This window comes from Leopardus geoffroyi, chromosome B4, assembly GCF_018350155.1.
Source record: "Leopardus geoffroyi isolate Oge1 chromosome B4, O.geoffroyi_Oge1_pat1.0, whole genome shotgun sequence".
Taxonomy (NCBI): Eukaryota; Metazoa; Chordata; class Mammalia; order Carnivora; family Felidae; genus Leopardus; species Leopardus geoffroyi.
This window is the reverse complement of record NC_059341.1, coordinates 49,032,202-49,052,151: the sequence shown is the minus strand read 5'-3', so window position 1 is coordinate 49,052,151 and position 19,950 is coordinate 49,032,202. Positions and strand designations below refer to the sequence as shown.

Here is a 19,950-nt window from a genome sequence, read left to right as displayed (position 1 = left end):
TAATTCAAATGTTCTTACTCTGGGGGTTAAGGATAGAATTTAGGGGGCGCCTGGGTGGCGCAGTCGGTTAAGCGTCCAACTTCAGCCAGGTCACGATCTCGCGGTCCATGAGTTTGAGCCCCGCGTCGGGCTCTGGGCTGATGGCTCAGAGCCTGGAGCCTGTTTCCGATTCTGTGTCTCCCTCTCTCTCTGCCCCTCCCCCATTCATGCTCTGTCTCTCTCTGTCCCAAAAATAAAAATAAACGTTGAAAAAAAAAAAAAAAAAGGATAGAATTTAGGGCTCTAGAACATACTGGGGGAAAAGTTCATCTTTAATTTCACCACCTCTAAATTTCTAACTGAAATTCAGCAATTCCTTCAACTATTAGAGTAGGCAACAAGCCACAATAATATCATCAGTACTGATGAGATGAGATCGCTAAACCATAGAAACTGCAGACATATTTCCATAATGAACCTGCTGCAGATATTGAAATATTGTTCATATTCATCACTCTGATGAAATTATAAGAGTTATTGGACATCTTATGCAATATTATCGTACTATATATTATCTAATATATTTATAAAAAAGCATGTAAAGCATATTTAAAAATAGTCTGATGACCATATTTTAATGTAATTAATTTCTTTTTAATCCTATGTATTTCATTTTATGCACTTAAAAAGAAAGCATTATTCTTGGAAGAGATCCACAGGCTTAATCAGACTGCCAGAAAAGATCGCAGCACAAAAAAAATGTTAAGAATCTCTGCTCTAATGACTAGCTGGCTGAGGGAGATCCACTTCTAAATATCTTGCTGGGTGCACCACAATGAATGCTCCTGTGATAGTATTCTCAGAAATGCCACTAATCCATTACTATACCTATCCCCACCCCCACCACTGTTACTATTACGAGCTAACGCTTGTTGCATGCTTCCCAATGATTGCATTATTGCTCCTAACCATCCACTCACCTAGGGGCTATTCCCGTATCTTCTTGAAATACATTCTTTCCCTTGCTTGCAGGCCACGTAATCTCTTAGCTTTTCTTGTACTCCGCTGGGTGCCTCTTACCAGTCTCCTTTGCTCCTATCTTTTTATTCTTCCCTGAAAATCTTGATATTAGATTGTTCTGGTGCTTAATCCAGGACCCTCTTCTCTAATTTACACGCACTCCCTCCAGTAAATGAGAATTTCATCCAGCTTTATACAGCTTTAATACTGTTTATATGCTAGCAACTCCCAAAGTTATATCCTTAATCCAGACTTCGCTCCTGAACACCAGACCTTTGTGTTCAACTCCCACTCCACACCTGCACTTGCAATCATCTTAAATGTAACATTTCCAAAACCAAAGTCTTGATGTTCCTCCAACTCTGAAATCCTCATCTGGAATCCCATTTCAGTTGGTGGTGACTCCATCCTTTCCAGTTGCTAGGACCAAAAACCTTAGAGTCATCTTTGACCCTTATTCATTTCCATTTCACGTGCAATTTGTTAGCCAATCCCCTTAGCTAATGACTCTGTTTTCAAAATATATCCAGAATCTGATCATTTCTTCCTACCTTTATTGCTGCTACCCTGGACTAAACTATTACCATCTCTTGCCTGGATTACTAGAATAGATCCCCCAGTTAATATGCCTGCTTTTGTCTCAACAGATTGTTTTCTTAAAAAAAAATTTTTTTTAACATTTACTCATTTTTAAGAGACAGAGAGAGACAGAGCACGAGTAGGGGAGGGCAGAGAGAGAGGGAGACACAGAATCTGAAGCAGGCTCCAGGCTCTGAGGTGTCAGCACAAAGCCTGATGCAGGGCTTGAACCCACGAACCGTGAGATCATGACCTGAGGCAAAGTCGGACGCTTAACCAACAGAGTCAACCAGGTGCCCCTCAATACAGATTGTTTTCTTTTTTTTAAATTTTTTCAACGTTTATTTATTTTTGGTACAGAGAGAGACAGAGCATGAACGGGGGAGGGGCAGAGAGAGAGGGAGACACAGAATCGGAAACAGGCTCCAGGCTCTGAGCCATCAGCCCAGAGCCCGACGCGGGGCTCGAACTCACGGACCGCGAGATCGTGACCTGGCTGAAGTCGGACGCTTAACCGACTGCGCCACCCAGGCGCCCCAATACAGATTGTTTTCTAATGTAAGACAGCTCTTCTGCCCCAAGTCCTGAACTCAGAATAAAAGCATAAGTCTGTCCTTTACTCAGGATAGAAGTATAAGTCTTCACAATGGCTTACAAAGCTCTACATGATCTGACATCATCTCCTGCTAAACCTTCCTTCATTTCCTCTGCTTTAGCTGCACTAACCTTCCTACTACTCTCTGAACATGTTCCTGCCTCGGGACCTTTGCACTGGCTGTTTCCTCTACTCTTCCCCTAGAAAACACATGGCTAACTCCCGCATATCCTTCAAATTGTTTCTCAGATATCCTTTCAGTGAGACTCACCCACCTCCCAGAGATCTTCTACACATATTCCTTATGCCTGTACTGCTAATTTCCCTTACTCTGCTCTATTATTTTTCTCTTATTGTCTGCTCACATGCCATGTAATCTTTTTACTTTTATTGATATTATTTATTATCTACCTCCTCCACTAGAATATGAGCTCCATGAAGGCAGAAATTCTCATCTGTTTTCCCAAGCATCTGGAGAGTCTGACACATAGCAGGTGTCCATTAATATTTGTTAATGAATAAATGAAATTTCAGTGAACTGCACAAGGTGACATAGATTGTAAATTAAGATTTGATCCCAAGGAGTGTAATTTCAGAGCTCTCTACTCTAGCCACAATGTGGTACCACCTTCTTCCCTATCCTTCTAAGATTTGTTTAAATGACGACATTCAAAAAGTTTGATATTTATATTTAGACTAATCTCTTTTCTCTACGTTAATAGAAGCTCATTTTTATCTCCTTTCTGGGGCAGGTCAGTTTATACCTTTAAATACATTTATTTATTTATTTTCTTAAAATTTTTTTTAATGTTTATTTTATTTTTGAGAGAGAGAGAGCGCAAGTGGGAAAGGGGCAGAGAGTGAGAGAGAGACACAGAATCTGAAGCAGGCTCCAGGCTCCAAGCTGTCAACACAGAGCCCGATGCAGTGTTCGAATTCATGAACCCTGAGATCATGACCTGAGCAAGAGTCAGATGCTTAACTGACTCAGCCACCCAGAAGCCCCAAATATATTTATTTAGGTACATATCTCCACCTATATTCTAAGTGCTTAGTGGACAGCTTAGATGTCTGATTTTTATTTAATTGTGCCATATAAGACACCGATTAAATCATTATTGGATGGATACATTTAGCTATGAATGGGTAAATGATAGAATTCTGAGAAAGAAAAAGGATGTTGATTGGCAGTTCAGCAGGCTCCCATTGGGTAAATATAAATTTGAATCAAATTTCCCAAACCCTGTAGTACTCAACTAAACAACAGTTTTTAAGAGAATTGATGGATTGTTCTGATAATAGAGGGGACCACCGGAAGTACTTGAGAATGTGCTCTGATAAGAAACGCATCAGTGGTCAAAGGAATAGGGAATCACCAAAGTCATAAATCAAAAGTCTTTTTCGGCTGCAAGAAAAATGAAAACTGCCTGCAAGTCTGAGTAGTAGGAACAAAACTGAGAGGGGGCCTCGAATGGACCTGATCATAGACTCTGCAAATGTTTTCTAAGACAGTTTTGGCAGAATTGATGAAGAGAGGGATGTTTTTCTTTCTTGTGGTCTCTCCATATATTAACTCCTTTCATTAATCATACTAAGTAGCCATAGATCTTTATTTGACTCCAAAATACGTTCGAAAATATCCAAACATCATTAATAGATCCCTTTGTATGCGTTTCTTTTTTTCAACATTTATTTATTTATTTATTTATTTATTTTTTTGGGACAGAGAGAGACAGAGCATGAACGGGGGAGGGGCAGAGAGAGAGGGAGACACAGAATCGGAAACAGGCTCCAGGCTCTGAGCCATCAGCCCAGAGCCTGACGCGGGGCTCGAACTCCCGGACCGCGAGATCGTGACCTGGCTGAAGTCGGACGCTTAACCGACTGCGCCACCCAGACGCCCCTGTATGCGTTTCTTAAAATGACAAGATTGAGAGTAGGAGATCTGGATTTGTATAAACAATCCTTTGCTTTGCCATTTCCACTGTGATGTTTTCTTGTTAGTATTATTATTATTTTTTAATGTCTATTTATTTATTTTGAAAGAGAGAGCAAGAGGGGGAGGGGCAGAGAGAGAGGGGGAGAGAGAATCCCAAGCAGGTTCTGCGTTGTCAGTGCAGAGCCTGACGTGGGGCTCCAACCCATGAACCATGAGATCATGACCTGAGCTGAAATCAACAGTCAGACGCTCAACTGACTAAGCCACCCAGGTGCCCCCATCATAATGTTTTCTAAACTAATATTTAAAAGTCTACCTAGAAAACACACAATAGACACTGAAAACTGAAATGAAACTTATCGCTAATAAAATTAAGGTCTATACATGTGTGATAAATTAAAATACTTTAAAGGCCGTGGGTAAAAGATTAACCAAACTTAACTTACCTTGCCATCTGCAGATGTTTTTTCCTAAGAATTATAAGGGTCACGAGCAGCAGTCCAATTAACAGCGTGCTGAGGATGGCCAGCACGGAGATGACCACCACGTTGGGGTTCATCTCTGTCACTAAAGAGAAAAGCCATGCATTTTCATTACAAACTTCCATTACACAAAGCTAACAGAACCACTCATCGTTTTCCATTGATTTTTAACACCATGGAACTTATGATGTTGAAAACAAGAGCAACAATGGTGTTTCTCCAAGCCGGCAATGACCCCCTCCTGGTCAAATATAATCTAGCAAAGCAGTTTGATAAGCGGTGTTCAGGTACCTAGAGGAATTGAGTCCATCTTCAAAGCTTCTGTTCAGAATGTTCTTACAAAGGGAAATTATAAACTGTGAATAGTGCCTGTACCATCGTTTAAATTCTTTTGAAAATCAAAATATCTAGAGGTCATTATCACGCGTTATTATTGCTTAACATTTTCAGAAGCTTGGAGAGGGGCAGGTTTTCGCGTTACGCCTATGACGTTAAAGGCAGAAAGCACAACTGTATATTGCACTCGCAACTAATAACGTATATGAAAAAGGCATTAGCAAGCTACCGTCTGCTGCAACACTCAACACATCACTAGAAGCAGGCGTTCTGATGATCGGTAGCCATATGTTGAGAGGTTCCCCATCTGCACAGCTCTAGAGATGAAACCGATTATTAAGTCGTGGGGCCCTTAAGAACAGGGGCTGTGTCCCTCGCATATACTTTATATAAGGGCTGCTATGGCACCGCGCGTTGCCCAGTTCATCACACTACAGGGAAGAGCCAGATGTTAACAATGGGGACTACGTGTCACATGTTTTCATGAAATTCGTTACGGCGGACCCAAGAGGAAAGACTGCTACCATCCTCAGCATTGATCATAAAATCACACAACCGGCCACCACATTCAATCCATAAACCTGTGTGTATCTGCCACTTCCCATTTGGGCCAGCTTGATTCCTGTTCACAGGCAGAGTAACGGAACACAAAGAACATTAGACTCATGGTCAGGAGACCTTTTTCAGGTTCATTTGACTACTAAGTGTCATGTGGAGAAGCTATTTTATCTGTCTCTCTGGGTCTCGTTTTCCTTACTTGTAAATAAGCTTAATAGTGTCACCTGTTTCTGCTACATTCTGGTAGCAATGACAGGGAATAGTAAGCATGAAGAGACACAGAATGGTGGAAAGGACACAGAAGTGACAGACCATTAATATACTTTTCAGGTCCACTTTTGTCCTCTTTTCTGGAAAAATAAAAATTCAAAACAGAAAACAACTATATGATGAATGCTACAGAAATGAAAATGAACCCAGTAAAGGGATCTTGTGACAGTGAAAGGTTGTATTACAGGAGGTTTCATTGAGGGTCTCAGGTTGCAGAATCAGACTCCAACAAACAGGGGAGCAACACATTTAATAGAACTCAGAAGGGGAAAAGGAAAACTCCCTTATTCCAGACCTTTCATTAATTTCTAATTTCCCTACTTATAGTTTGGCTTCATGGGAGACTCGCCTGCTCTGACCCAGTAATTTAGCATTGTCACCGCATGGTCAGTGACGGCTAAGGGCCGAGGGACAACAGATGAGCCCTAATCGATCAGGGCACTGTGACCACTGCTGGACAGGAGGATGACGATGGAGGAGTTGATGGTGGCAGCTATCACTCACACTACGTGTGCAAAGCTTTACGTATTTCATTTCTAGGCTTCAAAACAGCTCAACGAGGTACACATATTATGATTCCACTTTCACAGATGAAAACGCAGAGGCTCAGAGATAGTAAATATCTTTCCCTAAATCACATAGCTGGTAAGGACAGGTACATGCTCCCTGACCCCGCAGCCTGGAATGTTTCAGTGGAGCATGGATCTATTAGAAGTACAGAGTACATATATTTGAAAAGAAAATGTGAGGAAAATCTAAAAAGATAAAACTTCTGGGGGTGCCTGGGTGGCGCAGTCTGTTAAGCGTCAAACTTGATCTCAGCTGAGGTCATGATCTCACAGTTTGTGAGTTCGAGCCCTGCATCAGGCTCTGTGCTGATGGCGTGGAGCCTGCTTGGGATTCTGTCTCTCCTCCTCTCTGCCCCTCCCCTGCTTGTGCACTCTCGCTCTCTCTTTCAAAATAAATAAATAAACGTAAAAAAATAATACAAAGATAAAACTTTCAAAGACACCAGATTCCACGAATGCCAGGAATTACCCATTGTTGAGACAGCGATGAATGTGGGGACACTGGGGCTGTCGTGGCTGAAGCTGGTGACACTACAGTTGTAGGCAGTGGCAGGAAGGAGGCTGGAGATGGTCACAACGTGAGAGGAAACAGAAATCGGTTCCTGGAGATGCAGAACATAAGATCAATGTTATATTATCTCCACCTGCTTTGTTTTTTAAACTATTTTTCAGAGCCGAGAGGGTAATATATAAACAGTAAAGAAATTAAAAGATGCGAAAGGATAGCAATGAAAAATAAGCTTCCTTATTTCACTACTTCTTATCTACCGAGTTCTCTTCCATGGATGGAGCCGTTGTTGTCAGGCATGTTTTTTTTTTTTTTTTCTTTCCCATCTATATTTTATGGAGGTAAAAACATAAGATACAGCTAAACCAAAGTGATAATGTAGTTCACACATCATGCTGCTTACTCTTTACCTTGATTATCAGTATATTTCGGTGCTTTGCCCCTTTCAGCACAGGTAAAGCTGTTTTATTCTTCTCAAGGGCTTTGTAGAATTCACTTTATTTAACCAGTCCCCTACTGAGGAATGTTTACATTGTCCCTGATTTTTTGCGATTACAAACAATGCCACAGTGAACATAATTTTACATTATGGGAACAAACATATACGTACACACACTCAATATATGTATGTGTGTATGCATGTGTACGCATACACCTTCATACACAAAACCTGCATGTGTGTAGATGTGTGAATGTGCATACATATATGTATACTCATGTTCCCAACAGTTGAGTGCTGGGTCAAAAAGTTGTGTAGTTTTCATTTGGAAAGCTATTGACATACTGTCTTCTACAGACATGTTCCATGTTATCCTGCCACTGTCAATGTGGGACAACACCTGTTCCCATTTACTCCTTCCAATCCAATGTGTCCGCAAACTCTGAGTTTTTCCAATCATATTGGTGGAAACTGTACCTCATTGTAGATTTATTTTGCATTTCTTTTACCATAAATGAACTTGATCATCTTTTCCTATGTTTAAGAATCTTTAGGGGCGCCTGGGTGGCTCAGGTGGTTAAGTGTCCACCTTCGGCTCAGGTCATGATCTCACGATTCATGGGTTCGAGCCCCACGTCAGGCTCTGGGCTGACAGCTGGGAGCCCGGAGCCTGCTTCGGATTTTGCGTCTCCCTCTCTCTCTGCCCCTCCCCTGCTCTCTCTCTCTCTCTCTCTCTCTCTCTCTCTTTCTGTCTCTCTCAAAGCTAAATAAACATTAAAAAATGTTTTTAAAAAAGAATCTTTTGTGTTTATTTTCTATGATATATTTGTTTTGGGTTGTTGGTCTTCTACTAAAGACATTACCCCCTTTGTCTGCATTCTCAGCTTTTAAACAGTAGCCACCAAAGGCATAGCAACTTTGAGTTCTCAGAAACATTTGATATTAACTTATTCTTGAGTAGAACAGATTGTTAATTTGTTGGGCCAGTGGTTGGACCAGTGACAAGTACCACAGTACAATATAAAAAGATGAGCCAGCATAACATTCTTTTTCAAAACAGGGATCTGAAACAGTCCTGCCTAAAGAGATGACAGCCATCAGCACTTATTTCCAATCCCACCTCTTTTATTGTCCTATAAAAGAATGATTCTAAGGAAAGGCTCAATTGTAATAAGCAGCTACATAACCATTGTTTTCCTGAGGAAAGATGTTACTATAGCCACAGAGAAGAAAATCCACTACTGACAAAGCAGTTATTTCCAAAAAGGATTCTTTGAATAGAAAAAGAGATTAGCTGTTCAGTATAGATCAAAAAGAGATAAGTTTGTAGAAGAGAGTATCAAAAGGGGAAAGAAATCAAAGCAAATTATCTTAACATTCTGTATGAAAAGATTCCCACTCCCAGAAATCCTTTCTTCTTTTCAATCTCATGAACTGCATTATTTAAAAAGCATCAATTATTCATGTTCATAGAATTAGTCTCTACCCTGCATTTTGTGACATCCTTCACACACTTGACCTTTTCCTTCCATGTCTGACTGTAAAAAATTGTTTTCTTGTGGCTTTGTTACCCTGGGAGCTCCCGGTTCATCTCCCTCCTTCCCTTCCTTTTGACCTGGTGAATAACTCAGGAGTCATTCTACCTGCTGTTTGTGATTCTAAAGCCTTCACAATCACCTCTCTCAGCCTTCATTTTCCCAAGCAAAAGTGTCCTCCTTACTGACTAGAAATAGTCCCTTCTTTAAATTCTCTAAGGAGAATGGATCTCTCTATGGCACTTGAGGTTTACTTTAATTATTTCTAGACTGACGCAATATCCATAACTACATGAAAAAAAAATTTAAAGGCCAGTATTGATTCTACCATTTGTATCACATATAGTGCCTTTCACATAACTGGCAATCAGTTCATATTTGTTAAACTATATTTTATATGGCAGTGTCTATACCTTTGGTCGATTTAATGGCAATAGGAAAAATGAACCCTTTTAAGTCCTCAGGACCCAGGGTAACTAAGAACTAGGGACAAAAGCTAATGCAAAGAGGAAAATAAACTTTGCAATTTGACAAATTGGTTCTTACATTTTAGGCTTATTCTAAGCACACTGTTAATTTCTATCACTGAAACACAAAAGCGCAAATGAACAATTTTCATTTTCTATAGTTTAAACAAATAAAGGACTTGACTTCATTCAGATAATTAGCCTTAATCAAAATCAACTCAGAAAAGAAAAATCAAAATGTACAGTACCTGGAGTTTGGTTTCTTGACTAGAGCCAACTTGTTGACAAAAGACTTCAAAGAAATCAGCTACTCCCTCTTCCACCCACAGCAAAGTCACTGAAGTCTGGGTTTTATTCACGGCAAAGAGTGATTTTGGAGGAGCTGGTTCTGGGCAAAGATAGAGTTTTAAAATTTTATTTTAATTTAATATATTCTTTCTTCTTTCACTGATTGGCAGGATAAAAATAGGCCAAAAACAAAAACAAAAACAAAAACAAAAACCAAATACAGGCAGTTGAGAGCACCATCAAAATTTTATATTGCTTTTGAAATATGTCCTTTCACAGAGACAGTGGTCACGTAACTTAGAAGGCAGAGGATTTGGCCTTTTTCTCCCCCTTTCATTTTATACTTCTCTTTTTGGAGCACTTCTGTTTTCTACTTCAGCTTTATTATATACATAATCTATTAATAGTTTTTATGTCATCTGCATTGGAGCTAGCACTGCCCTGATAATACAGACTTTCTGTAGGAGACACAAAAATCTGCACTTCAATGGCTGAGAAAAATGAAAGTGGTTTGCTGCCTTCTAATGCAGACATTCAGTCTGGTACTTAGCCAAAAAACCTGCTGGAGACTATCTGGAATCATTTTGTCAGAAGAATGGCTTCTTGAAAATGTAGTTGAAATTAAGAGGGGTAGAGTTAAATACATATGATTTTTTTTTTTAAAGAAAAGGATTATGGAAGAGGACTGGATGGTTAATAAAATGTTAGAGGACTGATTTCTTTACCTAACTCTTTTAGACACTTCCTCTTGATCAATAAATTAATCCATTAGTCAAGGAAACTATGCCCCTTCATCCTCATTTCCAGTAACTGAGTCACTGGATTTGTTGGCTTGAGACCAAACCCCTGCCTGTTCCTCAGTTTTAGGAAGTGATCTCGCTGTCTTGATCCCCCATTCTTTTTTTTTTTTTTTAATTTTTTTTTTTCAACGTTTATTCATTTTTGGGACAGAGAGAGACAGAGCATGAACGGGGGAGGGGCAGAGAGAGAGGGAGACACAGAGTCAGAAACAGGCTCCAGGCTCTGAGCCATCAGCCCAGAGCCTGACGCGGGGCTCGAACTCACGGACCGCGAGATCGTGACCTGGCTGAAGCCGGACGCTTAACCGACTGCGCCACCCAGGCGCCCCTTGATCCCCCATTCTTGAGTCTCTCCTACTCTCCTCTCCGTGCCCTATCATTTGGGTGTTGTCTTTCCCTTGAATTCCTCCAGTACACAAAGTGCTATGCCTGAACCCCAGTGCTTATGACAGAGTCCCTGTTACCCCCTGTCAGACCTCCTTGACATTGCTTGTTTGATATAACACATATCTTGCTGTTAGGTTCATGGAACATCATACTCCGACCACCTGCATGTCCCTGTTAGACAACTACCCAAACTGTTTGCTCGTTACTTGGATTTCTTTTTATTATTTGTCCCATGCCCCCAAGTCTGTCCTCTAGCTCCTGGCTTTTAGTAGTGCTTGAAGAAGCTCTTGAAGGCCATTTCACTCCTTTGACATATACATTATCTTTGTGGGGGAAGGTTTAGACCTTCGTTCTAGAATACCATCCTCATGGCCCTATTCAGAACCAGGAAGTATGTCAGAACCATTCTTCTCATGGTTTATCCCAGACAACTTAAATTTGTGTGCAACTAAAAAGAAGCATTTTTCTTTCGAGAGCCAATTGACTCTCGAAGAGCTGAAGGAGGAAAGGGAGGGGGTTAGTCTCGGGCAGGTTTGATTCACAACAGATGTCAGGACCCCTTTCTCATTTGCAATGAATTGTCCACTTGATGAAACATAGCGGTCAGCTTCCACTTCTCCCATCCTTTATAACTGTCACTGCCAATAGGTATGAGTCAGAGAATAGGTCCTCTGACTCTCATAGAACTTGAATCTTTGGAGAAAAGTGAGGGTTGTCTGGGGGCAGAGATGGATGATTTTTGGGCTGAACCTTGGTTATGTCTCTTTCCAAAATCCACAAGACAGAATTTCTCTTCAGAGTGCCTCTTAAACTGATTAGGTTCCCTAGGACATTATGTCTTGTTTTTTGTTTTTGTTTTTGTTTTCCCCTGATGGGTAGAAAAAAATCAGTTTAGCTATCCAACAAGAATACTGCCCAGGTCTCGATTTCTAGATCCAACTTTTTACATGTGTATTTCCAATCACCTATCATCCTTGCTTACTCAAACACTTCACTATTGCCTTAACCTCCATAGGGTCAAAATAGACCTTGAGTCTTCCGCCTTCCCGAAATCAATCTACTTTCCAACCGCTGATACTCTGACGAGCAACACCATTCTCTCAATTGACGAGGCTCTCCTCTGGTTTCTCAGTCCCTGATAGCATATCTTCAAATAATTCTTGTCATCTCTTCCTTTTATCTATTCTTTTTATTATATTGCACGTTCAAGCTTTTGTCATCACACTTTATCAATCAACACAACAGACCTTTAATTCTTTTTCCTGCTTTTAATCAGTTCTTTCTTATTTGTCAATGAAGGCATAAATCACCTAAAATACCACTTTGCTCATGTTAAATCCTATCTGCATAATAATCTATTGTGATCAATGTCTACTGCATCACATCAAACGTGCCAAATTTTGAAGATCCTACTTACATCAGCCACATTTACCCATCCAGCTTCATCACCATCCCTCCTACCCAGAAATGTTTCCTTTGGTAGGGCCAATTTTCTCACTGACTACCATACAAACAGTACTCTTACTCAACTCATGTATTTCCCTTCAATGTACTTTTCCTTCTATTTGGATCATCCTAAGATCAGGAAAAAGTCTTCCTTTCTTCCTGAAGCCTTACCTGTTCACTCTGTCTTTTGATGATCTATCCCTTCTCTGACCTTCTGTTACCCTATTTGATCTACGTGAGTAAAGTCCTGATTCTACTAGGTCCCATTTGATTCTTTGAGAACAAATACCATGTGTTATAAATTATTTTTGTCTTCACCTTGAACTAGTCACCTGAAATTGCTCAATAAATCTTATCTATTGACTGATTTAAACCACAGGTCAAGATTCATTAATCAGAGCTGTTAAGATTTAAGCATCAGGCAAGATCAGACACATTGGGGTTGAATTTTGATGTCCTCTGCCTTTTTACAGTGATCGTGTTGCTAAAATTACCAGCTTTCAGTGGCAGAGTCAAAGATTGCCATGAATTGTAAGCGTTCTCAGTGGTCCAAAGATTATGACTTTAATAATGGAGTAGAGGTTTCTTTGGGTCTGGCTAAAAAATGTGAATCTAGGTGATAAGTTGGATCCTCAGGTAAATCTCCAAAGGCCACAAAACAAATTTTTCCTTTCCTTTGGCCAGCCACAAAACAAATTTTTCCTTTCAGGTGTTACCCAGGGGCAAGAAATGATTCCAAAGTCACTGCACCCATTATCTCAGTATTCTTTTCTGAAAGATATATGCATATTAGCTCTGTAGGTCAATGAATAACATACACAAATCACCTGTTTGAGGACTGTTTAGGATTTTTGTGATAGGTATATTTCTTTAGCTGTTTTGGGGAGAAATTTCACTCAGCTATTCCACACAAAGAAAATTACTGCAATATTTCCTAAGTGGAGGTGTAACTGGGTTGAGAAGGGATTCTAATTAAATTTCACTACACAAGACAACATCTGCCCCAGGAAATGTATTAAATGTTAGAATTGTATTGTTCAAAGTAGTAGCTATTAGCCACGTACAGCTACTGACTATTTGAAATATGGCTAGTCTAAATTGAGAGGTGCTATAAGAGTGACAGACTGAATTTTGAAGACTTAGTACAAAATAAGAATAAAAATATCTCATTTATATTTCTTTATATCAATTACATATTAGAGTGATACCACTTTGGATATATTTGGTTAAATAGGCATATTAAACTCAATTTCACCTATCTCTTCTTAGTATTTTGTAATGTGGCCACTAGAAAATTTAAAATTACATATATGGCTCTCATTATATTTCAATTGTACAGGATGGGGTTAGAGCATTCCTTCTTGCTTGGTAGAGCAGAAGTGTGGAAATTCTTGGCAGAAGCTGCTTGGAGAGGCCCCCCTTTTGCTGTCTATCTCCTCTCATAAGAAGGCAAGGTCAGCTAAACTCCATAGCCTAGCATGACTTAGATGATTTCTGTTTCCCATCCTTGGGCATGAGACCAAAAGGGAGTGGTGGCTAAATACTGTCCAGGCAATTTCATGTGATAGGGAATACAATGACATGCAAACGCCTTTTGATTGGTCTGTGTTATGGGCTAAATTGTGTTCACTCACATTCCTATGTTGTAGACCTAAGCCCCAGCACCTCAAAAATGTGAATGTATTTGGAGATAGGGCCTTTCAACAGGTAAATTGAAGTGATGCCCTTAGGGTGGGCGCTAATCCAGTTTGACTGGTGTTCTTATAAGAAGAGGAAATTTGGGCAAAGAGACACCAAAGATGAATGGGTTCAGAGAAGAAACCATGTGAGGACACAGCTGGAAGGTGGTCACCTGGAAGCCCAGGAGAAGGGTCTCGGAGAAACCAAACCTGCTGATATCTTCTTCTTGGACTTTTAGCCTCCAGAACTGTGAGAAAATAAATGTCTATTGATTAAGCCACCCGATCTGTGATATTTTGCTATGGAGCTCTAGCAAATGAATACAGTCTCTTACTATTCAAAATCTCAAATATAGTCTAGCTTATAAAAGGGAGGGATAGGGAGACCTCAATGATTTTATGAAGAGTCAATGAGCTTTAAGACGATGGACACAAACACTCTTTATATAATATAAAGAGCCACGTAGATATTAGCTATAGAAATCCCCCTGGCTACTATCACTGTCTACTTTCCAAAGTGACATTTGAAATCTCAACTCCTTCAAAATTCCCTTGCTTCATAATGTCAGATTTCCTTTTGTTTAAAATCATTTCAGAGTCCACAATGTTTGTTGTGAGACTGTGGATATGGGGAAAGGAGACAGATGTACTATTTTTACAAAATAAGGTAGAGATACAGAATTGTTTGCTTTAAAATATTTTTGAACAGCTTTCTAGTGTTGCTGATGTTATACTCAACGGTCTGGCCCTCTTCTTCCCTTCTCTTCTCTCCTTTTCAGTGCCTGTCCTATTTGAGTGGGGAATCCAACCTAATTTTATAAGGAAATTAAATACAATGCGCAGAACATGGGCAGAAAGGAAAGCTGTAAGGCTACCTCTCCTCTACCATTTAATTTAGATCGGATTATGAGAGGCTCAAGCTGTTCCCTAGGATCTCAGGGGAGTGAAGGTGACCTTGAGTAAAGTATGAGCTAGTGCCTGATTCTTATTCTTTGTTCTGGCAGCAAATTTCTTCCTTTCCTAGGAAATTCCAGAGGGAGTCAGGTGTAATAGTTAGAGTTGGAGAAGAATAGAATGTATTTATTGCCTAAAAACCATCTTTTCCTGACAATTATTACATTGTTTCTTATTTTAAAGTGACCCATTGGTTTAGCTGCCAAAAGAATGATGCTAATGAGGCCAAGATTATATCCGTGAGGGCCCATTAGTTTTACAAATGTGTGACATTGGTGATAAGAGGAATTCAACCAAAACACATGGTAAAAAAACGGTCAATATGACAAAATCGATTTTCAATCCTCGGTATCAGTGACAGCAATTTGCTGGTATCCTCTTCAGATAACAAAGAACGGTTCAACATCTATATTATTGTATGTCTTTTACATCTATTTTTATTTCCCTCAAGGCAGGCAGTTCCTCCTTGGGCAGTGTAAGCCGTGTAACTTATATTCAACTTGGTCAAAGAAAACACCTGGGACTTAAACAGCGTCAGCCACATAAAGTATGTCCAATGTGGTCAAAAACAACATCCGCAACAGAAAGAAGTATTCGAAAGAAAAAGCAAAGTGGTAGAGAAATTATTCACAATGAGTTCAGACCGATATGCAATGAAATTAAGAAGATGAAAATTTATATTAAACAACAGAAACTTGTGTTAGAGCTGAAGTTTACTAAGCCTATTCTCTTGTCAATTTAGGGACGTTCTTTAAAAAATATTTTTTAGTGTTTATTTATTTTTGAGAAAGAAAGAGTACGAGCGGGGGCGGGGGGTGGCAGAGAGAGATGGAGACACAGAATCCGAAGCAGGCTCCTGGCTCCGAGCTGTCAGCACAGAGCCCGAGGTGGGGCTCGAACTCACGAACCACGAGATCATGACCTGAGCTGAAGTCAGGCGCTTAAGCCACTGAGCCACCCAGGCGCCCCAGGGAGATTCTTTTAATAAATAATGAGCAAAGTTAAAAACAACACTGGGAAATATTTTTTAAAATTCAGGCAAATATTACATTATAATTAGGCCATTTCCATATCGAAAACACACAATTTTCTCAGGAATTAGAAATACCCATGATTTCCATTACATTTTAAATAAATTCTTTATGGCTTAATGATAGCAAGTGTAACATCCCCTTCTGTGAGTCATTGGGTGTTTCTATGGTTTTCCCAGCTCAACTAACTTCTAACGATTAGCAGAATTTTTCAAAGAAAGCTTTCATTTAACTTTACTTAGTTTCAAAACAGCATATCTAACTTCCTCTTTTTTTTTTTTTTTGGTTCCAAGAATATGATTATTTTTTTTTACTTAGCATTTTTATTTAGTTAAGAGTTATTTTCACCAAATTCTTAGAAAAGGATCATTACCCTCATTGTATCATTAGCCTTGTTGCCTTTATTCTGAACTCAGGTATGAACTTTAAAACTGGAAGGAATATTAAAGATTATTTAGTCCAGACCCTCACTTTGTAGATGAGGCAACTGAAATCCAGAGGGCTTAACCCACTTTTCTATGGTAACACAACTTGTCTGTGAGAACAAGAACTAGGATCCAGGGGTGCCTGGATGGCTCAGTCGGTTGAGTGTCAGACTTTGGCTCAGGCCTGATCTCATGGTTCATGGGTTTGAGCCCTGCATCGGGCTCTGTGCTGACAGCTCAGAACCTAGACCCTGCTTCAGATTCTGTCTGTGTCTCTTTCTGCCCCACCCCTGATCATGCTCTGTCTCTCTCTCTCAAAAATAAATAAATGTTAAAAAAAAAAAAAAAAAAAGAACTGGGATCCAGACCTCTGCACACCTAGTTAAGGGTCCTTCTACACCTGGATTCCTCCCTGAAAATGTGGGTGTTTGCCATCTATTTCCATATAACTGAGGATGATAGGGCTTTCTGAAAAGTTCCTTTTTCCCCAAAGGGCAACTTTTTCACAATGGGCAGTTGCTTATATGTTGAGATCACTACATCATAGTTGCTGCCTTATCAGTCCACGTCATGGGGTGCAGGGGAAGTGCTTTTAAGGACTTCTTTAAAAGGATGTCCTTTTTGTGTGGCTTGGCTGTGGGCAGCTGGAAATGGCAGTGAAACTCAGGAGACCACAGTGAGAAATGGGAGAGAGAGAGATTGAGAAGTGGCATCAGTTAGCCTCAGGACTAGGAACGGAGCCACGGAACATGACATGCCTGGCATTCCAACCCAGAAGCTAATGCTGGCATGAGGCTGCTGGCCGTGTAGGACCATACATGAAGGCTGCTGGCCACGTAGGGCCATACAAGAAGGGTAGCAGGGCAATCATGGTCCTCTGAAAACCTAAAGAACATGCTTGTAAGAAGTCAGTAGGAGAAATCTCCCACAAGCTTCCATCATCGCTCTCACCCGACTGGCCTACTCTGTTGGCGGCCTTATGCTCTGTCACTCTTCCTTACTACAGATTCACTCCGTCTAAGGCCACCCCCTGTACTGGCACCCCGGGGTCCTGTCTCCTCTGGCCCAAGCAAGGAACATCATTTTAATGAGTGTCACCTTCTAAACTATCCTGCACCATCAATTTTCCCTTTTCTGTGGAATCATTTTGATTAGCCATTGAAAAGCTGTTTCCACCCACTTAAAAAAATAGAAAGAAAGACAAAACAAATCCAACCAAACAAATAAAAACTCTTGGCTTCTTTTATCCTCAGCTCCTGCTCATTTTCTCTCCTCTTTATAATCACACTTCTCAAAAGTTTTGTTATTCCAGCTGTCTTCCTTTTTTCTTTTATTCTTTCTTGAATTACTTTAAAAAAAAAAAGTTTATTTATTTTGAGAGAAAGAGAGAAGGAGAGCAGGGCAGGGGGAGAGAGAGTGGAGAGAGAGAATCCCAAGCAGGCTCCCCACTGTCAGTGCAGAGCCTGATGTGGGGTTTGAACTCATGAACTGTGAGATCATGACTTGGGTGGAAGCTTAACCGACTGAGCCACCCAGGCGCCCTCTCTTGAATTACTTTTAGTAGCATAATTTTCCCTCACTATTCCACCCAAATGCCTCCTTTCTGAATCACCAATAACTCCTGGGTTGCCAATTCTCACTCCACATCTTACTTGACTTACCAGCAGGTGTAAGCTGATCAATCAAGTACTTTCTTTGCTTGGTTCTTTGGACATCACACTTTTCTGTGCTCCTTTTTCCTTTACCGGCCACTCCTTCTCTGCTCTTTTGCTGGTTCCCTCACACCATTTCCATTTCTTAACATTGGAGTGCCAGGGCTCAGTCCTTGGATAGCATGCTTTCTTCTTCATTCACTCCCTGATAACTTCATCAAGTCTGTTTCCTGACCCTCAAACTTATACCCCCAATCCTTAAATCTCCCAGAATCCAAGCTCCTTTATCTAATTGCCTACTCAGTATCTGTTCTTTAATATTTAACAGGTACCTTCAAATGTGGATGCATCCAAATCTGAGCTTCTGATCTTTCACCCAAATCTGCCTCTCCCATGATCTTCCCCAACTCAATAAATAGCACCTCTGTCCTTCCAAGTGCTCAGGCCCAAGATCTTGGCATCTTCAAGATAAATTTTGAATCTGCTCACGGCTCATCACCTTCACGGCAACCACCCTGGCACAGGCAAGTATAATCTCGTATTTGGGTAGACGCGGTAGTCTCCTAACTCTAAGGTGACTGTGTAATTTATCAAATATGTCCAAAGTGGAATACTTTTAGGGAAGAAAAGAATTGCAAAAGAGGATGACTAGTCTTTAACTGATCTATAGCAGTGTAAACTGGTATTATGTGTGGTAACTGGCATGTAAGGTCATCTTATCTACCTGGTTTCCTGTTTTACCTTGATCCCTGAACACTATTGTTACCAAAGTCATCTTGTGAAACTTGTCAGGTCATATGACTCCTTACCTTGAACCATCTACTGGAATATCATCTCACTTGGTGTGAAATGTCTTTTCAACGACTCCACATGATCTGCTCCTTTGTTACCTCTCTATCCTCTTTTCTACTGCTCTCTCTCTCTCTCTCTTGTTCCTTCCACTTCAGCCACACTACCTTCCTGACCTTTTCTTGAACTTCCAGGTATACCACTGCTTCTGGAGCTTTGCACCTGCAGTTGCCTATGCACCTGCAGTTTGCCTATGCCAAACAAATAATCTCCCAGTTATTTGTTTGGCTCACTCCTTTACCTCCTTCAGGTTTTGACTGAAATATCACCTTCACAGTGAAGCTTAACTTATGCCACCGCCTACAAAAATTGCACTCTGCTCCTCATTATGCTTCTTTTTCTGCCTCATTTTCCTCCACAGCATCTGACGTCCTTATATTTGTGTTTATTGTCTCTTTTTCTCCAGTAGAATGAGGGTAGAAATTTTTGTCAGTCTTGTTCATTTCTGTATTCTGAGCACCTAGATTAGTATGTAACACATAGTAAATGCTAAATAAATATGTGTTGATTGATAGAATAAATTAATTTTTTAAATGTGTATCTTTGAAACAGAGACAGAGAATGAGCGGGGGAAGCGCAGAGGGAGAGAGAGAGACTCAGAATCCGAAGCAGGCTCCAGGCTCAGAGACGTCAGCACAGAGCCCGATGCGGGGCTCGAACTCGTCAACCATGAGATCATGATCTGAGCCGAAGTCAGATGCCTAACTGACTGAGCCACCCAGGTGCCTCTAGAATAAATTACTTTTTAAAGCATAGTAGCTTAATTAATTTATTAGTTTTTTTTCTGACTGGCAGTCAATATAGATGGGTGGACGGATGGATGGACAGATGGATAGATAGATAGATAGATAGATAGATAGATAGATGAGAGATAGAATGGATATGCATATTTTCTTTCTTATTTCACTTTCCTCTTCCCTTCCATACATTCATTCATCCATCCATTTTTCCTTTTCTCTGTGCTACATTGACACAATTTATTCACATTTAGATCTTATTAAGCTCATTTCTTTTTGGTGGCGGGTGAGAGGGGTAACAAGGTAGTCACTTACCAGGATATGATCCAAGAAAAGGGCACGGGAGGATAGAGAGAGGTACATTAGACTTCGGTATGCTCTGACTCACAGCATTTCACTCACTTCTTACCAAAAATAAGGGCTGCA

General features: G+C 40.3%; 1 protein-coding gene across 2 annotated transcripts in view; it reads right to left on the bottom strand.

The window, feature by feature from the left end:
- PTPRO (protein tyrosine phosphatase receptor type O) overlaps window positions 1–19,950 on the bottom strand; it is a 243,670-nt gene that overhangs the window by 43,234 nt on the left and 180,486 nt on the right. For both annotated transcript variants that reach the window (XM_045464471.1, XM_045464473.1), the window contains exons 13-15: window positions 9,525–9,664; window positions 6,797–6,929; window positions 4,559–4,679 (exon numbers count right to left, since the gene is read on the bottom strand). In XM_045464471.1, the coding sequence (XP_045320427.1) occupies window positions 4,559–4,679; window positions 6,797–6,929; window positions 9,525–9,664 (394 nt within the window). The remainder of the gene's footprint in view (window positions 1–4,558; window positions 4,680–6,796; window positions 6,930–9,524; window positions 9,665–19,950) is intronic.